General features: G+C 39.0%; 1 protein-coding gene across 3 annotated transcripts in view; it reads left to right on the top strand.

The window, feature by feature from the left end:
• Positions 1 to 22,894, top strand: part of SOBP (sine oculis binding protein homolog) — a 115,665-nt gene that overhangs the window by 15,563 nt on the left and 77,208 nt on the right. For all 3 annotated transcript variants that reach the window (XM_027693841.1, XM_027693859.1, XM_027693850.1), the window contains one exon: positions 7,710 to 7,861. In XM_027693841.1, the coding sequence (XP_027549642.1) occupies positions 7,710 to 7,861 (152 nt within the window). The remainder of the gene's footprint in view (positions 1 to 7,709; positions 7,862 to 22,894) is intronic.

The following is a 22,894-nucleotide window of genomic DNA, read 5'->3' as shown; positions in this document are numbered from 1 at the left end:
CAACTCTTGTTACATGGGATGAAGGAAGGCAAAAATCAAGACTAGTTAAAGAAGAATGCAAAAAATTCTTTCGATGCAGGTGAGAACACGCTGCCTCCTCCCCCTGGGCACCTGCTGGAGGCTATGGTGTCTCAGTTTTCCCATTTCTTTGAGTGCTCTTTGATTTACTTTATCTTGGGATCCCAATGTGCCTTGGTAGGGGAGGTACAACTGCTGCTTGGTCTATCCTTTGAGCATGGATGTTGGCAAAATCCTTCCCTTTCCTTCCTCCTTCTGTGTACAAGCGATGCACAGAGTGCTTCTGCTCCTCTGAGCATCCCAAACAAGAACCAACTCCCTGCCGTGCTGAGCTGTGAGGGGAGGTCACTGCCAAGGGGCAGAGTGGAAGGGGAGGCAGAGAGGATGATGTTATGCAGTTGATTAAGCTTTTCACAGTGGAAAGAAGTACAAGGGGAAAATAATGCTCCCTCCCAGGGTTTTCACAAGATACTGGGTATGTTTGGAAAAGGAAAGGGTATTTAAAACCAACAACCCACAGATCAGTGTCTCTATATAATGTTAGGTTCAGTAATTTCCAAGCTATAATGATTGGAATTGTACCAGAAGCTATCAGAAACTCATGAAAGTAAAGAAGAACTGGGCTGGAAGAACTGTATCTGCTGAGGCAAAATGTCTTAAAGGAGGAGCAGAAGCATTTCCAGTTCTGACTACCCTGTAAAATAGACCCATGACCCAAGCTGGCGAGGAATTGTCAGATTCAAATACTAAAGTGAGTAATTAGTTATTTTATAGAAAGGAATGAGTGATTTTCTGTGTTATATCTTAATATTACTTTAGGATTAAAGTTTATGGGAGATTTTGTAAATACAGGTGCACATGAGTAACTTTGTGCAACAGGTGGGAATAAGCAGAGTCCCTGCCCTACAAACATTCTGGAACTGCCTGCTGAAACCTCTCTCAATATTTATATTGTATTCAAGGAATCTGGAAGCATAAAAGATGTTTTAAATGGTGTTTAGCAGGGCAGTAAAAATAAACTTCTAGATCATCTGTCAAAATTCACCAAGGAATTGGATCTATGACTGCATTACTGAGAAGTCAGATTCAAGGCAGAATACAGGGCAGTTTTCCTTAAGTAAAGACCATACTATTAGATCTAATTAAGTCTATATATTGAGGAGACTTTCATTTTACTATGCTCTGGATCCCTCTTCAATATTGCACAAATATCTTGTTCCAGTTGCTGAACAACATTACAATTTCTCTAACTACAGGTTTAGCTCTCTAATAAAGACCACTGCAACAAATCCTATAGTCGCTACTCTTCAAATTATTTCTCTTGTTTTCAGTTTGAAACTAGTAAGTAGGCTTACTACTGCCTGGGTTTTTAAAATGCCAGTGGTTGCCAGGATGCCTGCCCCATCTAGCCCACTGTTGATATCTTTTGCTCTCTGTGGAGGGCCAAGTGCTTCCTTTGTGCTAAAAACAAAATCACAAATCCACATATTCACCTTAATAGCATATATTCAAAATACACAGGGAGTTCCCCCTCTATTAGCTGAAATAGGTGCTTTTTTTTCCACATGTTTAAAACCTGCCTAAATGCCAGCTTTTGTGTTGTGTATTCAGTCCTTACTGAACTATGCATAAGAATGTGCCAAAGCTCATACACAGAAAATGTAGGCAGGCGGTGGTTCCCCAAAATGATTTTTTTAAAAGGAGCTGGGACATTTTGCTTTATTGGCAGAGTAGTGAACTTCGAGACTGGTCCTTAAAAGGAAATGCATTGTAGAGCCTCTGAGGTATTTCCATAGCGATGGCAGCAGCAAGCTTTCTATTGTCAGCCCTATTTTTTAATCTTCCTCTGGTAATTACTTTTTCTAGGGTACTTTTTGTACCTTAAGTTTGTAACACGCCCCATCTATTTAGAGGATCAGCACTTAAGTGATATCACAAGTGGGTCTACAGCAATGTCTCAGGAGTTTGTTTCTTCATTTTTTTTAGTTTGAGATTGATTTGGTAAATCATTTTGGGTGTAAGAAAAATTACTGTAATGGTGCTTCTGCCTTCCTTGGGATCAGCAACCTCAAGAACTGCTTTGGGATGAAAAGTCTGAATACGTGCTCTTTGGTTTTCTTCAACGGCAATCCGGGGTTTCAGAAGCAGCGGGCGAGTAACTCGGAATTAACCAATTCTGAAATCCTGGCAGATCCCAGTGGAAACAGTGAGCCCTTATTGTTATTCCTGCAGATGCTAGAGTCAAGTTAAGATCTAATGACTTTAAAAAGGAAGTTTTGCAGCTTTTCATTAGAAAGTCGTAGAGAAAACAGCTAAAATATTTAATGATTATATACCAGTGGATTGAGCATAGTTTACCATCTAAAGATAAAAGTGCTGTTTTAACTCCCTACCAAAAAAACCTGGGATCTGAACTGCCTGTGTGAGGGGGTGGAATGCAGCAAACAGAAAAAGAGAGGAAAGTGGAAGAAAGCAGTAGTGGGGAGACATGGCTTCTGATAGTGTGGTGGAAGGAAACTAATACCAGAGATGAGTTGGATGGTTGGAAGACACTGTGGAGGGATGGAATGCCAAATATTTGCTGTATCAGATCACAGATACAACCACAGCCAAGGTACAGGTTTCACACAAGCTCGCTCAGTCCAAGTGCCATATTTGAAATCTCAATCCCAAACTGTGTCCTCCTGGTTTTCCTTCTGCACAACAGAACTTTTTCAGTACTGCGGTTGGGCACCTTCATTATTTTCTTGACTGAAGAACTGAGTATCTCCTGCTGCATTTCTTGCAAGGAAATATGGAAAGTAAGGTTTTGAAGTACCTGCTCATGGATCATAATAATGTACAGGATAAGAGCTGTAGCTGCATTTAGTTCCATCCACCTTCTTGAAACTGGAGTTAAAATTGAACATATGTATCAGATAGTTCAAAACGGTTATTAGTAGAGTATTGCAAGCTAAAACTGAGTAAACCAGTAGGCTGATCATGATCTAACTTCAGAATTGTAGGGATTTTAGGAACATTATATTAAACACTGTAGGTCATGTTGGTTTGCTTAGATAAAGATACAGGACTGTACATGATGCATTTACTCTATTGTACTCATTGCCTTCTTTCACTTCCCCCCACCTCTCCAAATTATGGTTCCATATAAGATCGATTAGTGTAAACTGCTGCTCTTTGGATTTAAGAGGAACAATTTTCTGCAGCTCCTTCACACTGGTTTGAAAGGAAAAAAAATACCAAACATTCTGCTTAATTAAGACCTAAAGAGGCGGTGCAAACTTTTGATGATTAATTGAAGCATGCTTTAGACTGATGCATATTTAGTTATTATAATGTGATAATTTTATCTTGTTATACAAACTACTCCCTTTGGGAACATGATTTAACACTGCAAACACTCTGCGTTTATTGCATTGTTCATTATGAAAAATACACAGGCTAAAAACCACAAGGAGATGTAACTGAACAGTGTCTGTGTGGTGGGTGCAGAGAGTAATTCTTCCACCTGTAATGACACGACCCAGGGGCAGAAAAACACAATATTGTAACTCCCACAATAGCTCTCCCTATGAAGAGTTGATATCTCAGAAAAGTAGAGGCTGGAAATTTAGACCTTGTAGAGTATGTGGAAGGAATATATCTTTCTATTACCTGGTATAATTACAGAGGACAGCAATATGTACGTTCTGCTGAATATTCTCCTGTTCAGTTGTGTCAGCATAATTATGTAAGTCCTAAAAGTGATGGTGAATGATCTTCATCAGAAGAGCTGCTCCAGTGAGAGTTCATGTGATGGACATAGGCATGGTGTCAGGATGAACTCATGTTACTTTAAGCAGATATACTAAGGCAAACTACCAGCGAAAGTTTGACTATGAGCAAAGGAGAACATTGCCGATGTAGTATACTGATGTAATTATTGTGGAGAAGCTTTCTTAGTGCAGTTCTAATCAGAAAAATATTAGAATAAAGACTGAAGACAAATTAGCAGTCTCAAATTGCTGGATTTGAAATTCCCACTTCCCTCTGATCTTGTTGCTTCAGGTTCTTCTCGCTGAGTGTTCTAGGGACAGGAATTTGATACATTTTCCTGAAAGAAGGATGGAAATCTGGTAAAGTGATTTGCAAAGAATTTGGCCTTGAGAAACGAAGGTCTGTGAAAAAGTGAGAGGAATTTTATCTTGAATGGAATGGAAGATTTGAATTTTTGGTTTCATATTATTTCTATTTGTGTTTAGCAAATGACAGCAGTTAAATCCCAATACTCTGGCTTTATGTATTTCATATAGTCTTACTGTTTTGAGTCTTAAGTTTTTGCTTCCCATTGCTGGTAGAAACACACCAAGTATCACTTTCTGTTAATGTTGCAGTCATCTTTTTTTGGTCACTAAGCTTAATACACTGTAACAAAACATCCCTATTAGTTATTTTCACAAGGCCTGCTCAGATCTCTACCACAACTGGTGCGAAGAAGGAAAGCACACAGTCAGGTTCGGACCTTTATAATTGTCCCCACCTATCATCCACACTCATAGGCCATCGGTCATAGCTCTGTACCTCTCCACGGCACAAAGTGTGGGACCTTTTCTCTGCTGTTCTTCACTTCACTTCAAAATGAAAGAAAGGATTTGATTTTAGACCAAGTTTTCCTCCTGCTGGGCTGGACAGGGCTGATGGTCCATAATCGTGTGATACTGGATATTTTCTATTTCACTTGATGAACTCTGTTAGGAACAGTTAGAAGTGCATCAAAAATTGACTTGGGCAAACCTACACCTGAGGGAGATTACTTAAATAGTGATGGATTAGTGTACTGTCTCAAGAAGTGCATGCTCTAAACCGTCTTCTGAAGTACTGGTGTTTCCTGGCTGTTTCACGTGGCCACGCTCAGTTAATCCTTTTGTAGCATGTTCCTGAGTCTGTTAAATGAAGAGGCATCTAGTTTTATTCTTACTGTTACCATGAAAAGGATTATATTGTATGTGACTGTTGTTTGATGACTGGGGTGAGAAGGGAGTAGAACAGAGAAAGAATTGAACTTCTTTGTATTTGGCTAGACTATTTTTCTCCCTTTCTTCCTTCTTTCAAAATGATGAACATTTTGATGACTATTGATGATGACTCCTGGATATCACCTGTCACTTCCTGGAAGTGCAGTGACTGGAAGTAGTAGTTTGTAGACCATTCTCTACTGTTTTATTGACTGTCAGATCCATGGACCACAAGTGAAGCAATGCTCTTTAAAGGAGTCCCCATGAGGTGGTGGTGAAGTTTTACTGGTCAGAGCATGGCAAGACAGGAACTTGACATAGTAGGTCCCTCTCCCTCTTCTCTCCTCTCCTTGCCAGGATGTATCTTAGAGAAAGTTTTTGGCAGAAGGAGGTGGATTGAATCTTACTGACCTGCATAACCTCCTGCAGAAAAATGCATAATGTGGCTTTTCCATGTAAACAGCTGCTGGTGGGAGCCTGTGTAATTGAAAATGGACAATTGTGTGGATCTTTCTGATCATCCATGGGGGACAGTTCATGAGTATCAGTGAACAGGAGTTGAATGATAGCTGAGGTGTTTTCCCTATCAAGTCGCTCATGAAAGCCCCTGAGAATTCCAGTGGTGGAGCTCTGTGTTTCCCCTTAAAACTGTGCCCCAGACGAGACAACTTGCTTCAAAAAGAGCTATTCCAGCACCTACTTTGCCAGTGAACTCTTTTTCAGCTCTGTAATATTCTTTTTTCGTTTAAGAGAGTTACTCTCACTAGAAATGAAGGCTATTAGAAAGGTATCACGGGCAGATCTTCTCTTTTCCAGAGATAAAATACTTCTTATCAGTAGGCGAATAAATGTTGCTGTTATCTGAAACAAGAGTCTACTGTCTGATTCCTTTGATTCAGAGGATCTTCTGTTGCCCTGATACTTTCAAAGGGGCAGGTTCAGTCTGTAAGGAATTGGTTTATTATGGTGTAAAAGTAGCCAAATCAGGGTCCCTTTGTAAAAGCTTAGTATTTTAAAATGGCTCAGGATAAAAATGGGAGGAAGAGCTCTTGGTCTGTGCTGGAGTAGTTAGCATCCTGGACAAGACTTGTCTGGAGAGAAAGCTGCAATAACCCTGTGCAACACCACTGTAGCAGCACCCTGTGTGCATGGCTGATATTACAGTCAGCTCAGGGGCAGGCTTTTTAACCCTGTAGATGGCTAGTGATAATTTTGGCAATAGTGTTTTGATTTCCCTTGATGTGCAGTATATGAAGGTATTTATAATATTGGCAAATCCTACACTAAAGGGTAAGTGATAAAATACATTAAACACAAATCTATGTCATAACTTAGCCTTAAATATTGGTTTAAAGGTAGACAGTCTGATTAAAACTAAGAGGTCATTATTTTACATTGTAGAATTTTATTTGTCGCTGTAAATCATAACACAATTTGTCAAAGGAAAAAAGTTATTAAACTAGCAATATTTATTCCAATAAGGTGAGTAAAATGCAGCACGTAGTTCTGAGTTATGATAGTCAGGGAAAGGAGCCAAATCATTCTGCTAAAAATTAGTTTGCCAATAATTTTACAGAATGATGACAGCGTAGCTTCAAAAACAAATCCTTTATAGGGAAATAGGATGGCTGCATGACAGAATCTCTGAGCTATGAATTCTCCACAGCTCATGGACCAGGAACTGCTTTAACAATTAGTCTTCAGGGATTTTTTTTCCAGAAGTTGGACAATGGCTGCTGTCTGTAACTGAAAGGTCACTCTGTATCATAAACTGGACATAAGAACTGAAGAATTCTGAGTTTTAAGTCAGAAAGATTCCTGCTAACTTATTCCCTTGATCTGTTCAGTAGGCTTAACTATTCACTGCCCTTGTCTGTGAAGCTGAGGTGGGAACGATGACCACACAAGGATATTGCTGCCCTTTAGCAAATAAGTCCTGAGGTCTTTTTACATGGCAGAAGGCATTACATGCCACATTCGTAACACACGTTAGAGAAGAGCTTGAAAGAAGTTTGGGAACTCTGCCTGAAATAAAATTTAACCGATGAGCATAATGACTGGAAAATAACGTGGCAGATTTTGCCACAGTGCTGCATCTTCTGTTTTGCTCAGGTCTGTGTTTCTGTGACTGTCGAATTCACACAAAAGCTGTTTTGTACGCTAGTCATTATTTCAAAACTGCAGAAAAGGGGCATTCCATGTTCCTTCCTTCTATTTAGAAGAGGGCTTGTGTTAGAGACCTGCCTTGGTGCAGTCTCTTCTAGCTGTGTTCTGCTCAGCTTGCTGAGCAGAACATCTCAGGGGCTCACTGCTGCAAACTGTAAGTAACAAGAACAAAGCAACAATACTCAGCCTCTAGTCTTGGTTACTCATTTAATAAGGAGTTGTACATTCTTAAACACACTAAAAATTTTTCGAGATTTCCAGAGATTTTCAGCAATGCACCATTTTTTAAGCTAATCATCTTTTCCAGCCATTATGGAAGCTGGTTTTAGTCTGCCAAGGCTGGCTGGTATAGGTCTCTGACTGCCTGAGGATGAAGCTGGTGATCACAGGCATGCACAGTTCTGGTCTCTGACAGAGAGGAAGTTAGAAATAAGATGAACCACTGCTATTTGTATCTAGGACTAAGTGTGCAGATGTCCGAGGAAGGAGTTTGCATCTCATGTAAACATTGTTCTTATATTTTTGTTGTAGAAGATGATGTGTCAAATGTACAAATAATGTGTGCCTGGTGCCAGAAAGTTGGAATCAAGCGCTATTCCCTGAGTATGGGAAGTGAAGTGAAATGCTTCTGCAGCGAGAAGTGCTTTGCAGCTTGCCGAAGAGCATATTTCAAGAGAAACAAGGTAAGAGAAATAAGGAAAGATGCAACCTACATAGACATAGTTTTATGACCCAGCTTGGGTCTTATTTAGCATCTAATAGAAGCTTTTTTCTTTTGTTTTTTTCTCTTTCACCTAATCCCTCCACTTTCCATCTGTATTGTCTTTTGGACTGTCAGCCCTTTACTAACCTTCTTTCTTTCAGTTTCCTTCAGCTTCATGCTTGAGTTTTGTGAGAGTCAGGGAATTTAAATACTGATAAGCATTAACATGACTCCTAGTTTGGCTTTGAGGTCTCAGGATACTTGCTACATATACACAACTAAGAGAAGGTATCATGGAAATAGAGTAGAGGGGGGTCGTGTGTGGCAGTGTCACCAAGTCCCAGGGCATTGGAATCATGGCCAGTGGGTAAATGTTTTCAGGGCCTAAGTCTTGGTCCCATCACAATAGTGGACATCTTTTCAGTGCTGCTAGTGAGCTCTAGTTTCATACTTATAAAATGTATCTTTACTAATAAATTATCAATGCTGCAAAATTCAGACACTATACAGCTTTTGGGTTGGGGTAGGCAATGTTAGAACATCTAAAGTAACATCAAAGTCCCTCCTACTCAATTTAAATTTAACTCTGTCTAAAATTAGAATGCAATCCTAATATTGAATGTCTACAAAAATTGCTGTAATCACATTTTCAGTGCCTGGAAATGCCCTCTAGGTTGCTTCAGCAGCTGTTTCTGTATAGCAGAATGTGCAATATGTCATTTAAAGAAAAATAAAGAAGAAACACTCCAACATTTTTAGTTGTTTAAAAAGTAGCTGTGTCCTTTTGGTGCTAAATAGTGTGAGACTTTAGGTAGCTTTATTGTCTTAGAAATGTTTATCATTCATAAAACCCTCTACATCCTAAATGATGCCATCTTCCCTCATGCTACAGAACATACCAAGCCTGTCAAGTTCAAATTGAATTCAGGTCTCTAAATCTGGTCTTTTACACCTGTGATAATAACAAATAAATACATATGGATTCTATATCCAAGATGCAATGTTATAGCAAATTAACCTCCTTTATAAATTTGGGTCACATCATCCTACCAAAAAAAAAAAAACGCCTGAAGAATTAGGTTGCAAAAATCAGTAGAGTGGAATTTTAATGGCAGTCTTGGAGAATCAAGCTCATAAGTGTCTACTGGAGAAGACAGGCAAGTAAAAGTCACATGAGTCTTCTATGAAGTGTTTACATTCTTTTTGTCTAAAGAAAAGTGTAGAGGAGGGAAATACATGCTCCTTAGGTATTCCTCATTCGAAAATAAACTCACATGGATGTATGTGTATGTGCACGCACACACATATACACACATGCAGTTCAGTGTGTGTTAACAATGTGTAAGGCAGAGTCCAGAAACTCTAGGCTGACAGGATACAGATCCCTGTCAGCTGAGTGCTCCTGTGACTTCCAGTCACAAATTTACATGGGTAAGATAGTTAAGATAGTTCACAGTAATGGAGGCATTGTCAGGGATCCCTCTTAGGTGGTCCTGTGTGTTCAAAATTTATGAGTACCAGATAATTTGGGAAAGCTTGGAGATGCAGATGAAAGAACAGTAGTTCTTAGTGGATTCTTTTTCACCTACATCTTAGATTTTGAAATTGGAGGTTTAGATCCCTACTAAGTGAAAATAGATACATGTTAATATAATGCATAGATGTTCTTCAACCTTCTAGTAACCCATTAATAGCAGGGTTCAGTAATAGTTTATGACCATGAATTCAATCAGTCAGGCAGTATATGAAAAAGTTCCCCTTTACCTGATTTACTATTTATTATGCTTGTGCTTTATTGGAGGCCTCCTTGTCCTTGTATTATGAGGAGGAATGAATTAGAGCATCTCATTCTCCTTGGTTCCCTTTCGTGCACCTCTGTTAACTTCTTCTGAAAGCTAAACAATGCTGAATATTTCCATCCAGAAAGCTCTCTTTATTTATAATTTTTTTGTGTGTATATATATATAGATATATACACACACATATATATATCATAATACAATAGGTGTTCCTAATCTTTTCATATACCATCATATACCAGAGAAATGTCCTATTATTCACTAAAAGGGTTGCAAACTAACAAAATGTCATATGGGAGGACTTGGCAAAACATGATGAGATAACATTTTTGATAGCATGTTTATTGCTACATTGGCTCTGCTTCATAGCTCAGCCAGTGAGTAAATTTTTTTCTCCCTTTGGACCTGTGGAAACATGGGATTGCACAGGATCCGAGCAAACAGGGGAAATCCGTAGCTGTAGCATGTGTGTTTATGGCACTAAATGATCAGGGGACAGAATATTTAGGAAGTGCTGCCATTAAATTAAGACAAGTACAGTAGAATTCAGCAGACCCTCATGCTTCTTGTTTTACATCTCACCTGTTAGTAATAGAGTGGAGCAAGAGGAACAAGATCAAAGGAACCAGGCTGCAGTAGTTTCAGATTTAACTGCTGACCTTTAATCTATAACTTCTAGTCCAACAGCGTACCTGTCTTCTCCATGAGTCTAATGCTTATTTATGTATTTAAGAAGTTATACCACTCCACACTTTCTCATTTTTCAAACAGAGGAGCAAAATAGTCACATTTCACCTGCCTTATGTATGTTTTAAGCAGTGGATCTCCACCACAATATAGTGTTGTACATTAGTTGTTGTACATTAAATATGTACAGCTGCTGTGTTTCTGGGAGCTGATAGGACTTTGTGGTCGCTTTATTTAAGGCTTGAATTTCCTAATGGATTGCGTTAAGCAATCTTTCCTCCCTCCCCTAGATAAGAAGTGCTGTAATAAGCGCTTGCTTAAAATGATAGGACTGTTTAAACAGTAAAGAATAAGTCATCACTAATGTCTCAAAACAGCACTAAGTAATATTGCAAAATATCCATCCCTGAATGGCAATTGCTGTGTTCAGAATTAGGACTTTTGCCATCATTCTAATGAAAAGAATCATCTCCTGTATACAGGGCAAATGCATACTGCAGTGCTACATGCCCCACAGATTCCCGGTTGGGAGAAGGTTTGACAGGAGACCATGCTGAAGTGCCATGAAAGTGCTCCAGAAAGCCCCAGGTCATCTGGGCACTGACTACTCCCAACTTCTAACTCCTTCCCAGCCCTCTTCTGCAGTAGGTTTAGCAAGAGTAGCAACACTGGAATAAGTTGGTAACTTACTGGTATCAGGAGCTTCTGAACTCAAGTAGTTTAGGCAGAGGTACACATCAGTCCTTCCTGCCTTTTGTCCTGGTGGAGTTGAGTTTATTTGTGCTCCAGAAGCTGTGCCTTGTACCCTGCATCTCTACATAGCCAGGGTTGTCAGGGAGCTGCATGGCTGGGACGAGGAGTTTGTAAGGAAAAGGACTTCTGCAATTTAAGTTGCTTTTCTCATATTTTGCTCCAGGTATCTTGAAGTCATGACCATTTAAAATTATCTATATCAGCAGCCATGCCACGCAAGAATAGAAATAAATATGTTTTGAAATTATAATGGGTCTCCCAATACAGTAAGTTTGTCTAAATTACCAGAAATAAATGAAGAAAAAATTAAGGGTTTTACTCCATTAAGTGAAACGTAAAGTATTTAGACTAGATCAAATTTAGAAAGAAACCTAAAAATATCACCACTGCCACCCCCAAACAAAAATAACCCAAATCTGCATTCCTGCTCCTGCTTGCTCTATTTTGCATAGTTAAATACACATAACAAACTACTGTAGAATGTGTGTTGTGCATAATATCAATTAAAAGGAACTTTTGCAGGAAAAAGGAGCATTTGGTACTAATGTTTGTAACTAAAGATTTAAGATTTGGAGTTGTTCTGATGCTCCCTTCCTTGGAGATTTAATTTTATAGGCTATCTAATATAAAGTTAAGTACCAAAGAGTCACATAACAGCAAAAAGCACTAGACCACCAAGTTTCAGAATATTAAATTTAAAGGGAATGATTGGCTTCATAATTGGATCCAGTGAGTTTGAAGCCTGAAAAGATTAATTTTGAAATTAAGTTTATTGACTCAATGGGTCAGAAAACAAATTTATTATGACCAAATAGCCAAACATAAAATGAGGGCTGAATTCATAGAGGTTATAGGCTCTGTTCACAGATATATTAAAGGATAATTTACTTGATTTGGCTAAGACCTTGGAGACAAAGTGACTGCAGGGTTGTCAGCCAGTATTTTATACTTGACCTTGTTCCTGCTTTCCACTGCCTCCCAATCAAGAAAAAAAGATAGATGCTTTTGATTACAGTGCAGTCAAATTTCATAATAAACAAAGAGGCATAAATCAAAAAGTAAAAGTAAACTACTCCTTAGCACCACAAAGATGTGAACAAAGGTGGCCTTTTCTCCCTGTACTGGATAGTGATGGACAGCACTGTGTTTAAGTTGATAGTGCAGACAGGGAGTGTGTTTTAGGGTCTTTTATCTGACCTATGTGGCAAGAATGAATGTGAACAATCACAATGGAGCTGTAAGAAGTCACACATATTTATTTAGTCCTAAGTTCTGTTGCATTAGACAATTCCTTACATTTTCAAATTATATTTAAAGATTATAAAAGTGCATGCAACATCATAAACCTTTAGTACTCCTGCCTACATAGTTTTTTGGTTAACTACTGTATATCACTATGTGATTAATATGGACATGTATATACAAACACAATCTAAAACTGGGAGTTAACAGAAGCTATCATTCCCCAAAATTATTACTGAGGCTTGTCAGAGAAAGTTCTCTTGATTTCAAGCTTAATTGTGCAGCCTAACAGTGCATGAGAAATATTTAACAATCTCACTGTTAAGTCAATGAGTAATGGCAAAAAAAAGCTCCTTTCATCTCTTTCTTATGCATCTGCAAAATTTAATTTGTAAAATGATCATCAGTCATTGAAATTTGTAAAATTGCTTAAAGCATCTTGATGCATATAATGCCCCTGACAAAAAAAAGAAAGGAAAAAAAAAAAAGCTCAGCTGTTCCTTTAGACTCCCTTTCCATAATAAGTTTGGAAACACATGGGGCTCTGAATAGAAATCTATTTCTCCTAGAGATTTAACTTGCATTAATCACGTGTTCAGGAAGGTCAGTGCAGAGCAGGTGTCCTACCTGGATTGTATGAAATTAGCCGTATTTGGTTCTGTGGAGCTGTAGAGAAGCAGGATTTAATAAGCAGTTCACAGAGTTGCTCCTACTGCTGTGGGTTGGCGTAGAACGTGTGCACGTGTATTTATGTGTGCTTGTGTGTATGTGCACATCTGCACGTGTGCGTACGCGTATTTGCCACAGCAGCCAATTAAAAAGGTTTCTTGCAAATGCTTGAAGGTAGAAGGGAAAAAGACAACAAACATCTCCATAGCTGTGATTGCTTTGTTGAGATATAAATGAGTGTTGATGAGTGAATGCAGATGAGACGCTGAGTCTGCAGAGGAAAATAGCTCAAATGCGGGGCACAATTGCAAACTTTTTTTAGGAAGTGGCTGGAGAAAGAGGAATAAGGAAAACACTAAGAAGATGCTTTTAAAGTTAGTGGAGGGTGGAAGGCTGCAGATAGTGACCAAGAATCTGCAACAGACACTGAAATATCAAGAAAATCCTGAGCTGTGAAAGAAATGGGTGGCATTGATTGTAAAGAAGTTTGGCATCGCTCTCTAGCTGTCATCAGCTGGCCTCGTTACTTACAGGATGCTAAACCCAGAAATCTCATAAAACTCCCTCCCTAAACCAGACCCAGGATTTTTCATGATTAGAAGAGGCAAATGAAATTCCAAATTAACCTGAGATCATCAGTCAGAATATCTCACTGCTCACCCAGAGCAAAGCAAAATGTATTGCCATTGCTAACAATGAAACAGGCAGCAGCACCTGACTGATGCCACCAGTGACTTAATGAAGGGATCTGACAACCCCATCGTGCTTGTCGGTTTGTAAACTCAATGGACACTTTACTGTCCATCTGCTGCCATTTAATACTATAAATTTGAATCAAATCCCCATTGTCTGAATTACTAGCAGGTATCCAATCCAATTAAAAGGCGTGTTCACTTTTAATTTTAACCACCATGTCACATTACATCAGTCGTGTTGCATTCTGCCTACTTTGGTTATATCAAGATGAATATGCTAATTACAACTGCCTCTTGGGCAGAAGGCATTTGATTGAAAGGAAATGACCAGTTTACGTGAGGTGTTTCGCGTCAGTTCTGGACAGCTTCAGGGATTGCATTTTTCCTTTTTCCCAGAAGTAGGTTTTGTTTACGTACAGATGTTACAATAAAACACTATTAATTGTGTTAGTACTTGACTACAAATGCTTTTAAGGTTTTTGAGGACTAGGTGTATGCAGTTTAGAGCAATGATTTGAATTTAAATAGATGTTATGACACTTTGGTATTGGACAAATGAAAGAAGTTGCTACCTCCAGACTGAGTGAGGGAGAAATATGGCTGGTAGTCATTTTTCTGGAGGTTACTAAGAAGCCTTACTGAAGTCTTAAATCACTTAGGATGAATTTTTGAAGGGGAGAGGAAGACACTAGGGGATAAATAGACATAGAGGAAGACACTAGGGGATAAATAGACATTTTACTCCTTTAAAAATTTGGCAGGATAGACTTATAATCTGAATCTAGGACATTTTTACATCACCAAGGGATTTTTGATTAAAGAGTTTAGGTGCATAACAATGATGCAGAAAATGAACAGATATAATACACATGGGTGCTTACTTTACCTCTGAACCCCTTTGGCTCCAACATATGTGAGCTAGCCAATTGCTCAAAAAATATTGCTCTCCTCTACGTTCCATGTCTCAGCTCAGGTTATGTTAGATTAGCCCAGATTGCCTTGGCCTCATATAAAATTAGGCATTTTCCAGCTTTGTTTCCACATGTTCAACACAAAATGAGCATCAAGAACAGTCTTTATTCTGTTAAAAGCTTGGGGTAGATCTCCAAAGTGAACCTAATTTGCACAGATTATATTTGGTGCCACTTTTCCCTTTCCTAATGAACACATCAATCATTAATACTAATATGAGCTGAGCAAATAAAGAAATGCATATTAAATGTTTGTTCAAAAATATCATGACATTTGAATAAATTATTGCCTTAATGCATCTGTTCACTTATCAGTCAGCTCATTAACTCAGGGAAATATTGAAAAAGGAGGTTCAGCATTTTTTTCACTCTATATATTTTTATTTGAAAACCAAAATTAAACAAATATGGTTTTCAAAAATTTGTTTGCATTAGGAACTATGTTGTGAGCAACACCCTTTGTGCACATTTCTGAAAGGATGTATGAATACAGAAATTGGAATTAACTGCATAGTTTAATGGGGTGAAATTCCTCCCAGGCAGGATACCACAGTGGGCAGCAGTAGAAAACTTGAGGGGCCCAGCTGAAGGTAGAAGGTCATTTTTAGTCCTAGAATGTCTCAGGAGCTAACCTTGCTGTCACATTTCACAGGTGGTGAAGTAATTTGTGCAGGTGAGGCAGCAATTCAGTGGTGTTGCGACATTTCTTGTGAGCTGATGATCTGTATTTGATCACTCTATTACTTTCCCAATGTGGTGACTTTCCTCTCCATCAGCCATAGAAATCTTGCAATAAACTCAAGGATGAAACTGAGTCAGACCAAGGGAGTAAATCACATTGTCTATCTTTTTGGCCCCTTCTAGGTAGGAAAGTTTCATCCCTTTTAGGTTTGTTTGCAAACATCTGCTGGTTTATGGAAAGACTGAAGAAACCCTTACACACATTAACCTTGAATCTGGCCTTGTGAGTTTAAATGAGGCTAGGAGAGGCCAAATGGATATAACTTATAAGCTGCTGGATGAACAGGAAAATGTACTACTGGGGATTGTTAGTTGAAGTCAGCTTCTCGCCGTAAATCAGGCCATGCTCAATGCGCAAGTGTTAAACTTGCTGGAAGAATGAGGGGGCTTTTATAGGGCAAAAGTCTGAAAATGTCAAATATCTTTTTTCTAAAAAATCGTTTCTGCAATAATATTAGATAGCTTGCTGGCCAGCTAAGTTCAGTGACTGGCTGTGTTCTGTCAAAACCCCAAGCATTTACAACTCACCCATTTGAATTTAAATTGGGCAGAAAGTAAACATATGTTGTGACTTGTCAGCCTGGATGCAATTTTGTATCTAAAATAAATGTACTCATCTATTTATTAATATATAGAAACAGTCATAAAGTATTTGATGGGCTTGGGGATGGGAGGGGTGTGTATGTGTGTGAGTGTAGCTTCAGATGTTTTTGGTTTATTTACTCTCCTAAGAAGCAGGAGGCCAGACCTTGCCTCTGTTGCATGGAGGGCCTGGTGGAGATAGTCATGCAGGAACCAGTCCTTAGGCTGGCACACATAGGAGGAGAGGGAGACGTGGCTCTGTTGCTGTCCATTTACTTTAAGAGCAGTGCAAAGCATCTCTCTAGCACTTCTCTGGGCTTTGTGAGAGGAAGGATCTTAAGCTGGTTATGGTAGCTTGGTGCAGCTTTACTGGGGAGTATGTGAAACCATCAAGGACTCAGCGTCTCCATTAGCGCTGGCTAAATAACGCAGATGGATGCAGCACTGCAGTGTCCTGTATGCCTGTGGCCCTTCCTTCCCTTGAAATTTGGAGTGTCAAGTGAAAAGGGAAACCTGTTGAGGTAGAAATCAAACAACCACTCAGTCTCAATTGCTCTTATTATTTTTAATTTAGCCTCCAGGCTTTCACAGTTGTGGTGCTCAGTGCTACTAAAAATGAGGTGGAAGAGAGCTCCTAGAACTAAATGTATGTCTTAAAAGCTTAATCCAGAGATTAAAACAGTACACCGACATTTAGATGTTTGTGAGGAGATAGGTTTGAATAATTTCATTGTGTAGTAGTAGTAATGGTCAACTTTGGCTATTGTCAAATGGCTCAGTCTCGTGCCTCCATTTGCAGAAGCAACTTATCAATATCAATGGCTTGATAAGGTAACTCCCTACTGAGTTTTGACAAATGCATAAGCATTAAAAAAACAGGTAGCCATACTCCTGACATCAGTGTTGGAAGATGGTAACTTCATGAAGGACCAGGATCTCTGAAAGAGAGGGCTCAAAAATAGCAAGGAAAAAGGTTAATCAAGAGAAAGTTTAAAAAGGGGGGGGAAAGAAGCCTTGAATCACTCTGGAGGCTATTTAAGAATACCATATTAGGTGCACAGATGGTATGTATACCTCTGAGCAAGGAAAAAGTAGAAAGGGGAGAGTAAATCTGGCATAGTTAAGCGAAGAAGTGCATAAGCCTTAAAGGGACACCGTCAGCTTAAAAATCACACTTTTACTGGAAAATTTGTTACCTAGTACTGTTACAAACAACACCTATGATTACTGGAACTGAAAGATGAGACATAAAACTCCCTCTGCTTTTTGGTGGGCTTCCTTTGAGCCTAATCCAGATTCCATCGGCATCAGTGGGTGACATCTCATTGCCTGTAATTAGCTTTGGATCAGGCCCTGCGCATGTTTGCCCTGTACATTGTGTACAGGCAATTATTTCGCCTGCGGTCTGCTTTCTTATTGTTTCTGTGGTTTTTCACACAGCAAGAGAGGAAAAAATGATTTTTTTCCAAATTGGAAGTATGATTGTTAAATGATGGAAATGCCAACAGGGTTGTAGGCACTTGTGTAGCAAAAATACCAAATGTTTTGCATATTTGAGACAAAGCTCTTCCTTCAAAAATTTTGAAAACACGATCAAGGCAGTTATAACTAAAGGTTCCTGAGATGAAGTTCAGAAATAAAAAGACAAGGAAATTGTCTGAAAGATGTAGGTTCAAGGCACTGTAGGAAGTACAGAAAAAGTGGCTCTGTAGAAAACAAAATGCCACCTGTAAGTCCCCTGTCCCTGTAGGCCACCCAGCCATAACTGCCCTCTTCTGAAAAAGTGGAGCAGCAGAGAAATTAAATTAAATGTCCCGTGTTCACCTTCACTGCAGAGGATGATGAGGAAATTCCTGTCCCAAGGACACTTTTCACAGGAAATCAGTGTGGCCTTATAACAGAAATTGAAGTCTCTTAAGAGGAAGTTATGGAGCAACTTCAGCAACTTGAGAGCAGTAAATCACCAGGAGCAGATGGTACTCAGCCTAGTGTTCCTAAGGAAATAAAAGTGTGAAGCAGCAGAGATATTGACAAGGATCTGCAATATATCATCAAAATCAGCAACTGTTCCTGAAAATTTGGAAGTCATTTGTATGGTGATTAAAAAAAACAACAAACCACCAAAAAAAGAAAAAGAGACACAAAAAGGTTGCTTTCTTCTTGAGCATAGGAAATGAAACTGATAGTTCCTAAGTAATTTTATTTAATTTACTTAATGGCAGAATAAAGTAACTTTCAGTTAGGCATGACCTGGCAGGTTGTAACATTGTAAAGAGCAGCTGGCATATAATTTTTATACATAACAGCTTTTAGAAAAAGATATTTATGGGGTTATTTGGACTTAGGATCATGTTTGCTGGATAAGGTTAGTTGTTTTTGATGTGTTATTTGATGCCTATGGATAGTTTGATGCCCTCCACGGAAACAGTGAATGCATCTTTGGCACAGCAGCATACCTCAGTCCATGTTTTCATAGGAAGTTGGACATTGAAATAAGAAGCTGATTGTATTGCAAAGGATCCGAGTTTACTGCCAACACAAAAACTACTTTATAATGTTGTGGAATGTTTTTATATGTGCTACAAAAGTTTTTAATTCAATTTGCTGGAGAAAAACTAATTGTTATTTTAGAAAAAAAGTTGAATTTTTCAACAGAAAGTAGATATTCAATGCACAAACCCACTCAGCCACATCCTTGTCTTCTGCAGTTATACCATATGGGCAAAGAGTAACAGAGGAGTACTGAGGTTTTGCCAAGCAAACACAGCTAGTATGTACACATGCACACAAATCAGCTGAGGGAGGCAAATTAGAAGTTCTAATGGATTTGAAATTTAGTAAAGCACTTGAAATGGCATCTCATGAAATCTTACCCTCAGAGTAAAGCAAATTACTTTGGATATGAACACTGTCAAGTGGCCTGAAAACAGGCTCAAGGAATAAAGTAAAGGATGGTGATAAAGAGCAGCATATCAGGTTGTGGATAGAGAAGTGCCAGAGGGACTTTCGTGAGGTTGGTCTTGTTTCATATTTCATTAATGATCTCCAGGAGAGAACAGAGAACAAGTTCACAAACTCTGCAGCTGATACTGAACTAGGAGGAGCTGCAGATACCAGACAGGACAGAAAATAATTCCCTGGAAGAATTAGAAATAATTTAAAAACCCAACTAAATTACTGGTACTTTTGCAAAAGTGAGTTAGTATGTCTAGGGGAAAAAAAACCAACCTGAAAAAAAAATATCTTAGTGGAACGAGTGAAGCTAGACAAGAGCCTGAAGCTGAGGATAGGGAAGGACAGTAAGTTGGACGGTGAAGATATAATGGTAGTTAAATGGCCAAATCTAGGGTCTGAGGTAGGGCAGCGTTGAGGAGGATAGCTGGGTGGTTGCTGAAACATGAATAGAGCAAGGAGTGGTAAGATTTAGAGAGAGTTTGGATAGGCAGAGTTCGCCAAGAGCAGAGTCAAAGATGATTTAGGAAATACGAAAGTGTTAAGCCTGTGGAGAAGGAGAAGGCTGGACAGAAGTTCGTCTTTTGCAATTTCAATTTATAATACTTGATGTGTTAATGCTTGTAACTAGGGCCTGAAATGAGCTGCTTTGCTTGGGACTGACTAAGCTGGAACAAGCAAACACAAGTAAACACTGAAGCTGGCACTGGCAGAGGGCATGCATACACCATCCTCTGTGTATTTGCTGTCTCCTGCAAGAATGAAAGGATAGCCAACTCAGATTCAGTAGGCATTATTACTTCCCAAAATTACACCGCCCATTTTTAGACTGAACTGTTACAAATAGTAGTTAAAAACCTGAGCCACAAGCCACTGAAATAAACAGTAGCGCTCTGCCTGGAGTAGCAGTTGAACTGGACCTTAAAGTAGATGGTATAGTTGCAGAGATTTGATAAAACTGATTATTATTAGCAAAATATATAGCTAAGCCAAGTAAAAGAGCAATGGAAACCAAACCTCATTCATGAGAGAGATTGCCTGCTGTATAAGCCCCAGATGCATCCTATAACTGTGTAGATTATAGGATATTTTTCATTCCTTCCTTCAGGTATTGGCTATTGTCAGCAGCAATTTGCCAGATGAGATGAACAAATGGGCTGATCACTATGGCGAGACCCGTCTTCCTAATCAGAGCGGTTGCACTGATGGCGTAGCAAGCGTGAAGGGCTCCGTGACATAATCCAAATCCAAATTGACGTGTCCCATTTGGTTGGGCAAATACATAGCTGGTGTAAGCAGGCGTAACTTTATTAAAATAAATGGGGCTACTTGCATCAGCTGTAATTTTGGCCCAGTATAAGAATTGTAATAGCTCCATTTAGTTCTTTCTCGGTCTAGAGGAGCAATAAGTTTGCTGTAGTGCTACTGGAAAGTTTTTTTATTATTATCATTCAAATCAAAAGGTTTTGTCTCACTTTCAATTATCCACAAGTCTCTCTTAAAAATTTTCAGCATTCATAATAGAGTTATCAGTGTCACCACACTGCTGTTTTGGAGTGTTTTGAAAATGTCAGTATTTTCTAGTATTTACTGTTGGTGAAAATATGGAAGGTGTAGAAGACTTCTCATAAAAAGACAAAGCAGTATATGAGGTTGTGTTCAATCTCACATAGTAAGGGCTGTTTTTAAAGAAGTGTCATGTAGAGCTCTAATTCATTATATCTGGACATTTTGGCATAAAATGTAATGTGTAGCAGCTTCACTATACCTAACTTTTCCAAAGAACACAACTAGCGATATTACAGCATATAACCTTGTTTGTAAATTGTTTCCTAAAATTCGTTTCCTAAAGACAGCTAACAGCAAATGTGGTTATTTTGTGCTTTTGATTTCTTCAGCCTTGAACTCAGGCTTGAATAACTCAATACAAATTGCAGAACATGATAAGCAAAAAGGTGCTGACCACCAGTTTCAAAACAAAGGAGGTATTTTGTTCTTGGACAATCAGGGACAATATTTACACTGATGTCAGTAGGATGAGAACTGCCAATGGTGGCATTACAACAGGAAAATGGAGGAATTAGATATTTGTGATCTACAATTACCAGTTTTTGCTGATAAAGCTGTATAAGGTATTTTAAATTTAACCTAATTTATATTAAATAAAATAAAGCTCAGGTCTGCAACAGTTAGGCTGGATAGCTTTTTATCCTCCAGTAGGCCAGGGCAGGGATGAACATTTTTTCTCCTTCACCATTCTGCCTTATCCTTTCCCTTGCTTTATTAAGTGGAACCTTTCTAGCCTTCACAATACAGCTATCAAACTTTTAACCTCTCTCTGGCTATGTCTTCCTACATTTCCTAACTTCTTTCTGCATTTTCACTGGCAAGGTTAGGATAAGGTATAGCATTTTCTGTTCCCTGTTGTGTTCTCTGTTTGCAGCATGTCTTGTATTGTCTTATGGATGTTTCATTAGGTTGGGGGGTTTTTTCGGTGAAAGGTATCGAGGAGGAGAGATTCTCAGTTGTTTTTTCTCTGTGCCCTTAATGGAGTTTAACTTACCACCCCATTAAACAGTCATTTCTTACGTGCAGTTGTGATTACTGGAATGTAGGTTGCTATTATTAATCATCTTTCTATTCGTACTGTTTCATTAATCATGTGAGGAGACGCTAGTGTAAGTTTGGATCTAACAGGATGACAACTTCTTGTTCGTGGTGATCCTAAATTCAACCTGTGAAGCAAAGAATGACTTGTAAAAGTCATTTTAATGTTTGCCAATTTTGAAGGCAGCTCTGTGCCATTTTGCAGTACTCCATGCTAATTATGACCTGTGTGGATTTTGGGATTTCATGAATAATACAAGAGACGCAGGAGCAGTTGGAAAAAAAAACAGTTTCGCATGTTGTTTGTGTCAGGGTTCAGTAATGGATTTACTCTTGAACACAGTCACCGCTAAGAAGACATTCTGGTTTCCAGGGCCTCACACTGTGCATGCAGGAGTCATTTCAGTTTTGCACACACGGCTCTCTGGCTGCTCTCCCTTTGTTTCCAAATAGCGTGTGCTCTGCTGCATTCTTGTGCCCTCACATATTCCTACAGGAAATCTACTTTCATGCCCAGGAGGAAGAAAGTCTAGCACGTTTTCTGCAAATAAACCTGTTCCTTCGGGAAGCATGCTTGCAGATGAGCAAAGGGGACAGTACAGCTGTAAACATTCTGCACGGAGATAATCAGTGCCCCAGCAGGAGCACCTTCCCTGCACAGCTGTACAATTCCCTTTGCTCTCTAGAAGGCACTGCACCCTACGTGCAGTTTCCAAGCTACATTTAACACAATTGCCCATCAGCACTTAGGAAGCAGTTACCACAGAAACCCAGCAGAGACCAATTAGTCACATGATTAAATTAATTAAAATAACCCAGGGTATCTGCCATCTTGCTTCTTTATGCTATGCATAGCACATGACCCAGGCAGAGCTGTAATTGGGTAGCATTATTGTGCCTTTTAATCCTAGAATCATCTTCATACTGTACTGGAGGTGGTCTTTGATTTTTCCTTTTCCACGGGTCTACATAAATCCCTTCCCAGAGATCTGTGTTATTCCCTTTCTGTGAGATGCATTATTCGTTTTCTGGAGATCTGTGTTATTGCACCAAAAAAATTCTCCAGCCCCCTCAATAAGCCAAGTAGTATCGAATTTACAAAACATCAGATTTAACAACAGCGAGATTTGTTATGTTTGGGATAAGAGGATTTGGAAACATTTTCAATTGCACAGCTAAGACTTTTGCAGGTCTTTAATGACAGCTCTAACAATACTTGCCAGGGAGAGCTCTGTAATATGTATTAGCACTTGACCTAAGAATTGTAAAGCACTAAGAAAAGACTGTATGTTGTGTCTTCATTTCACAAGTAATA

This window comes from Neopelma chrysocephalum, unplaced genomic scaffold, assembly GCF_003984885.1.
Source record: "Neopelma chrysocephalum unplaced genomic scaffold, ASM398488v2 Primary Assembly neopelma1_23, whole genome shotgun sequence".
In the NCBI taxonomy this organism is placed as follows: Eukaryota; Metazoa; Chordata; class Aves; order Passeriformes; family Pipridae; genus Neopelma; species Neopelma chrysocephalum.
This window is presented reverse-complemented; position numbering and strand designations above follow the sequence as displayed.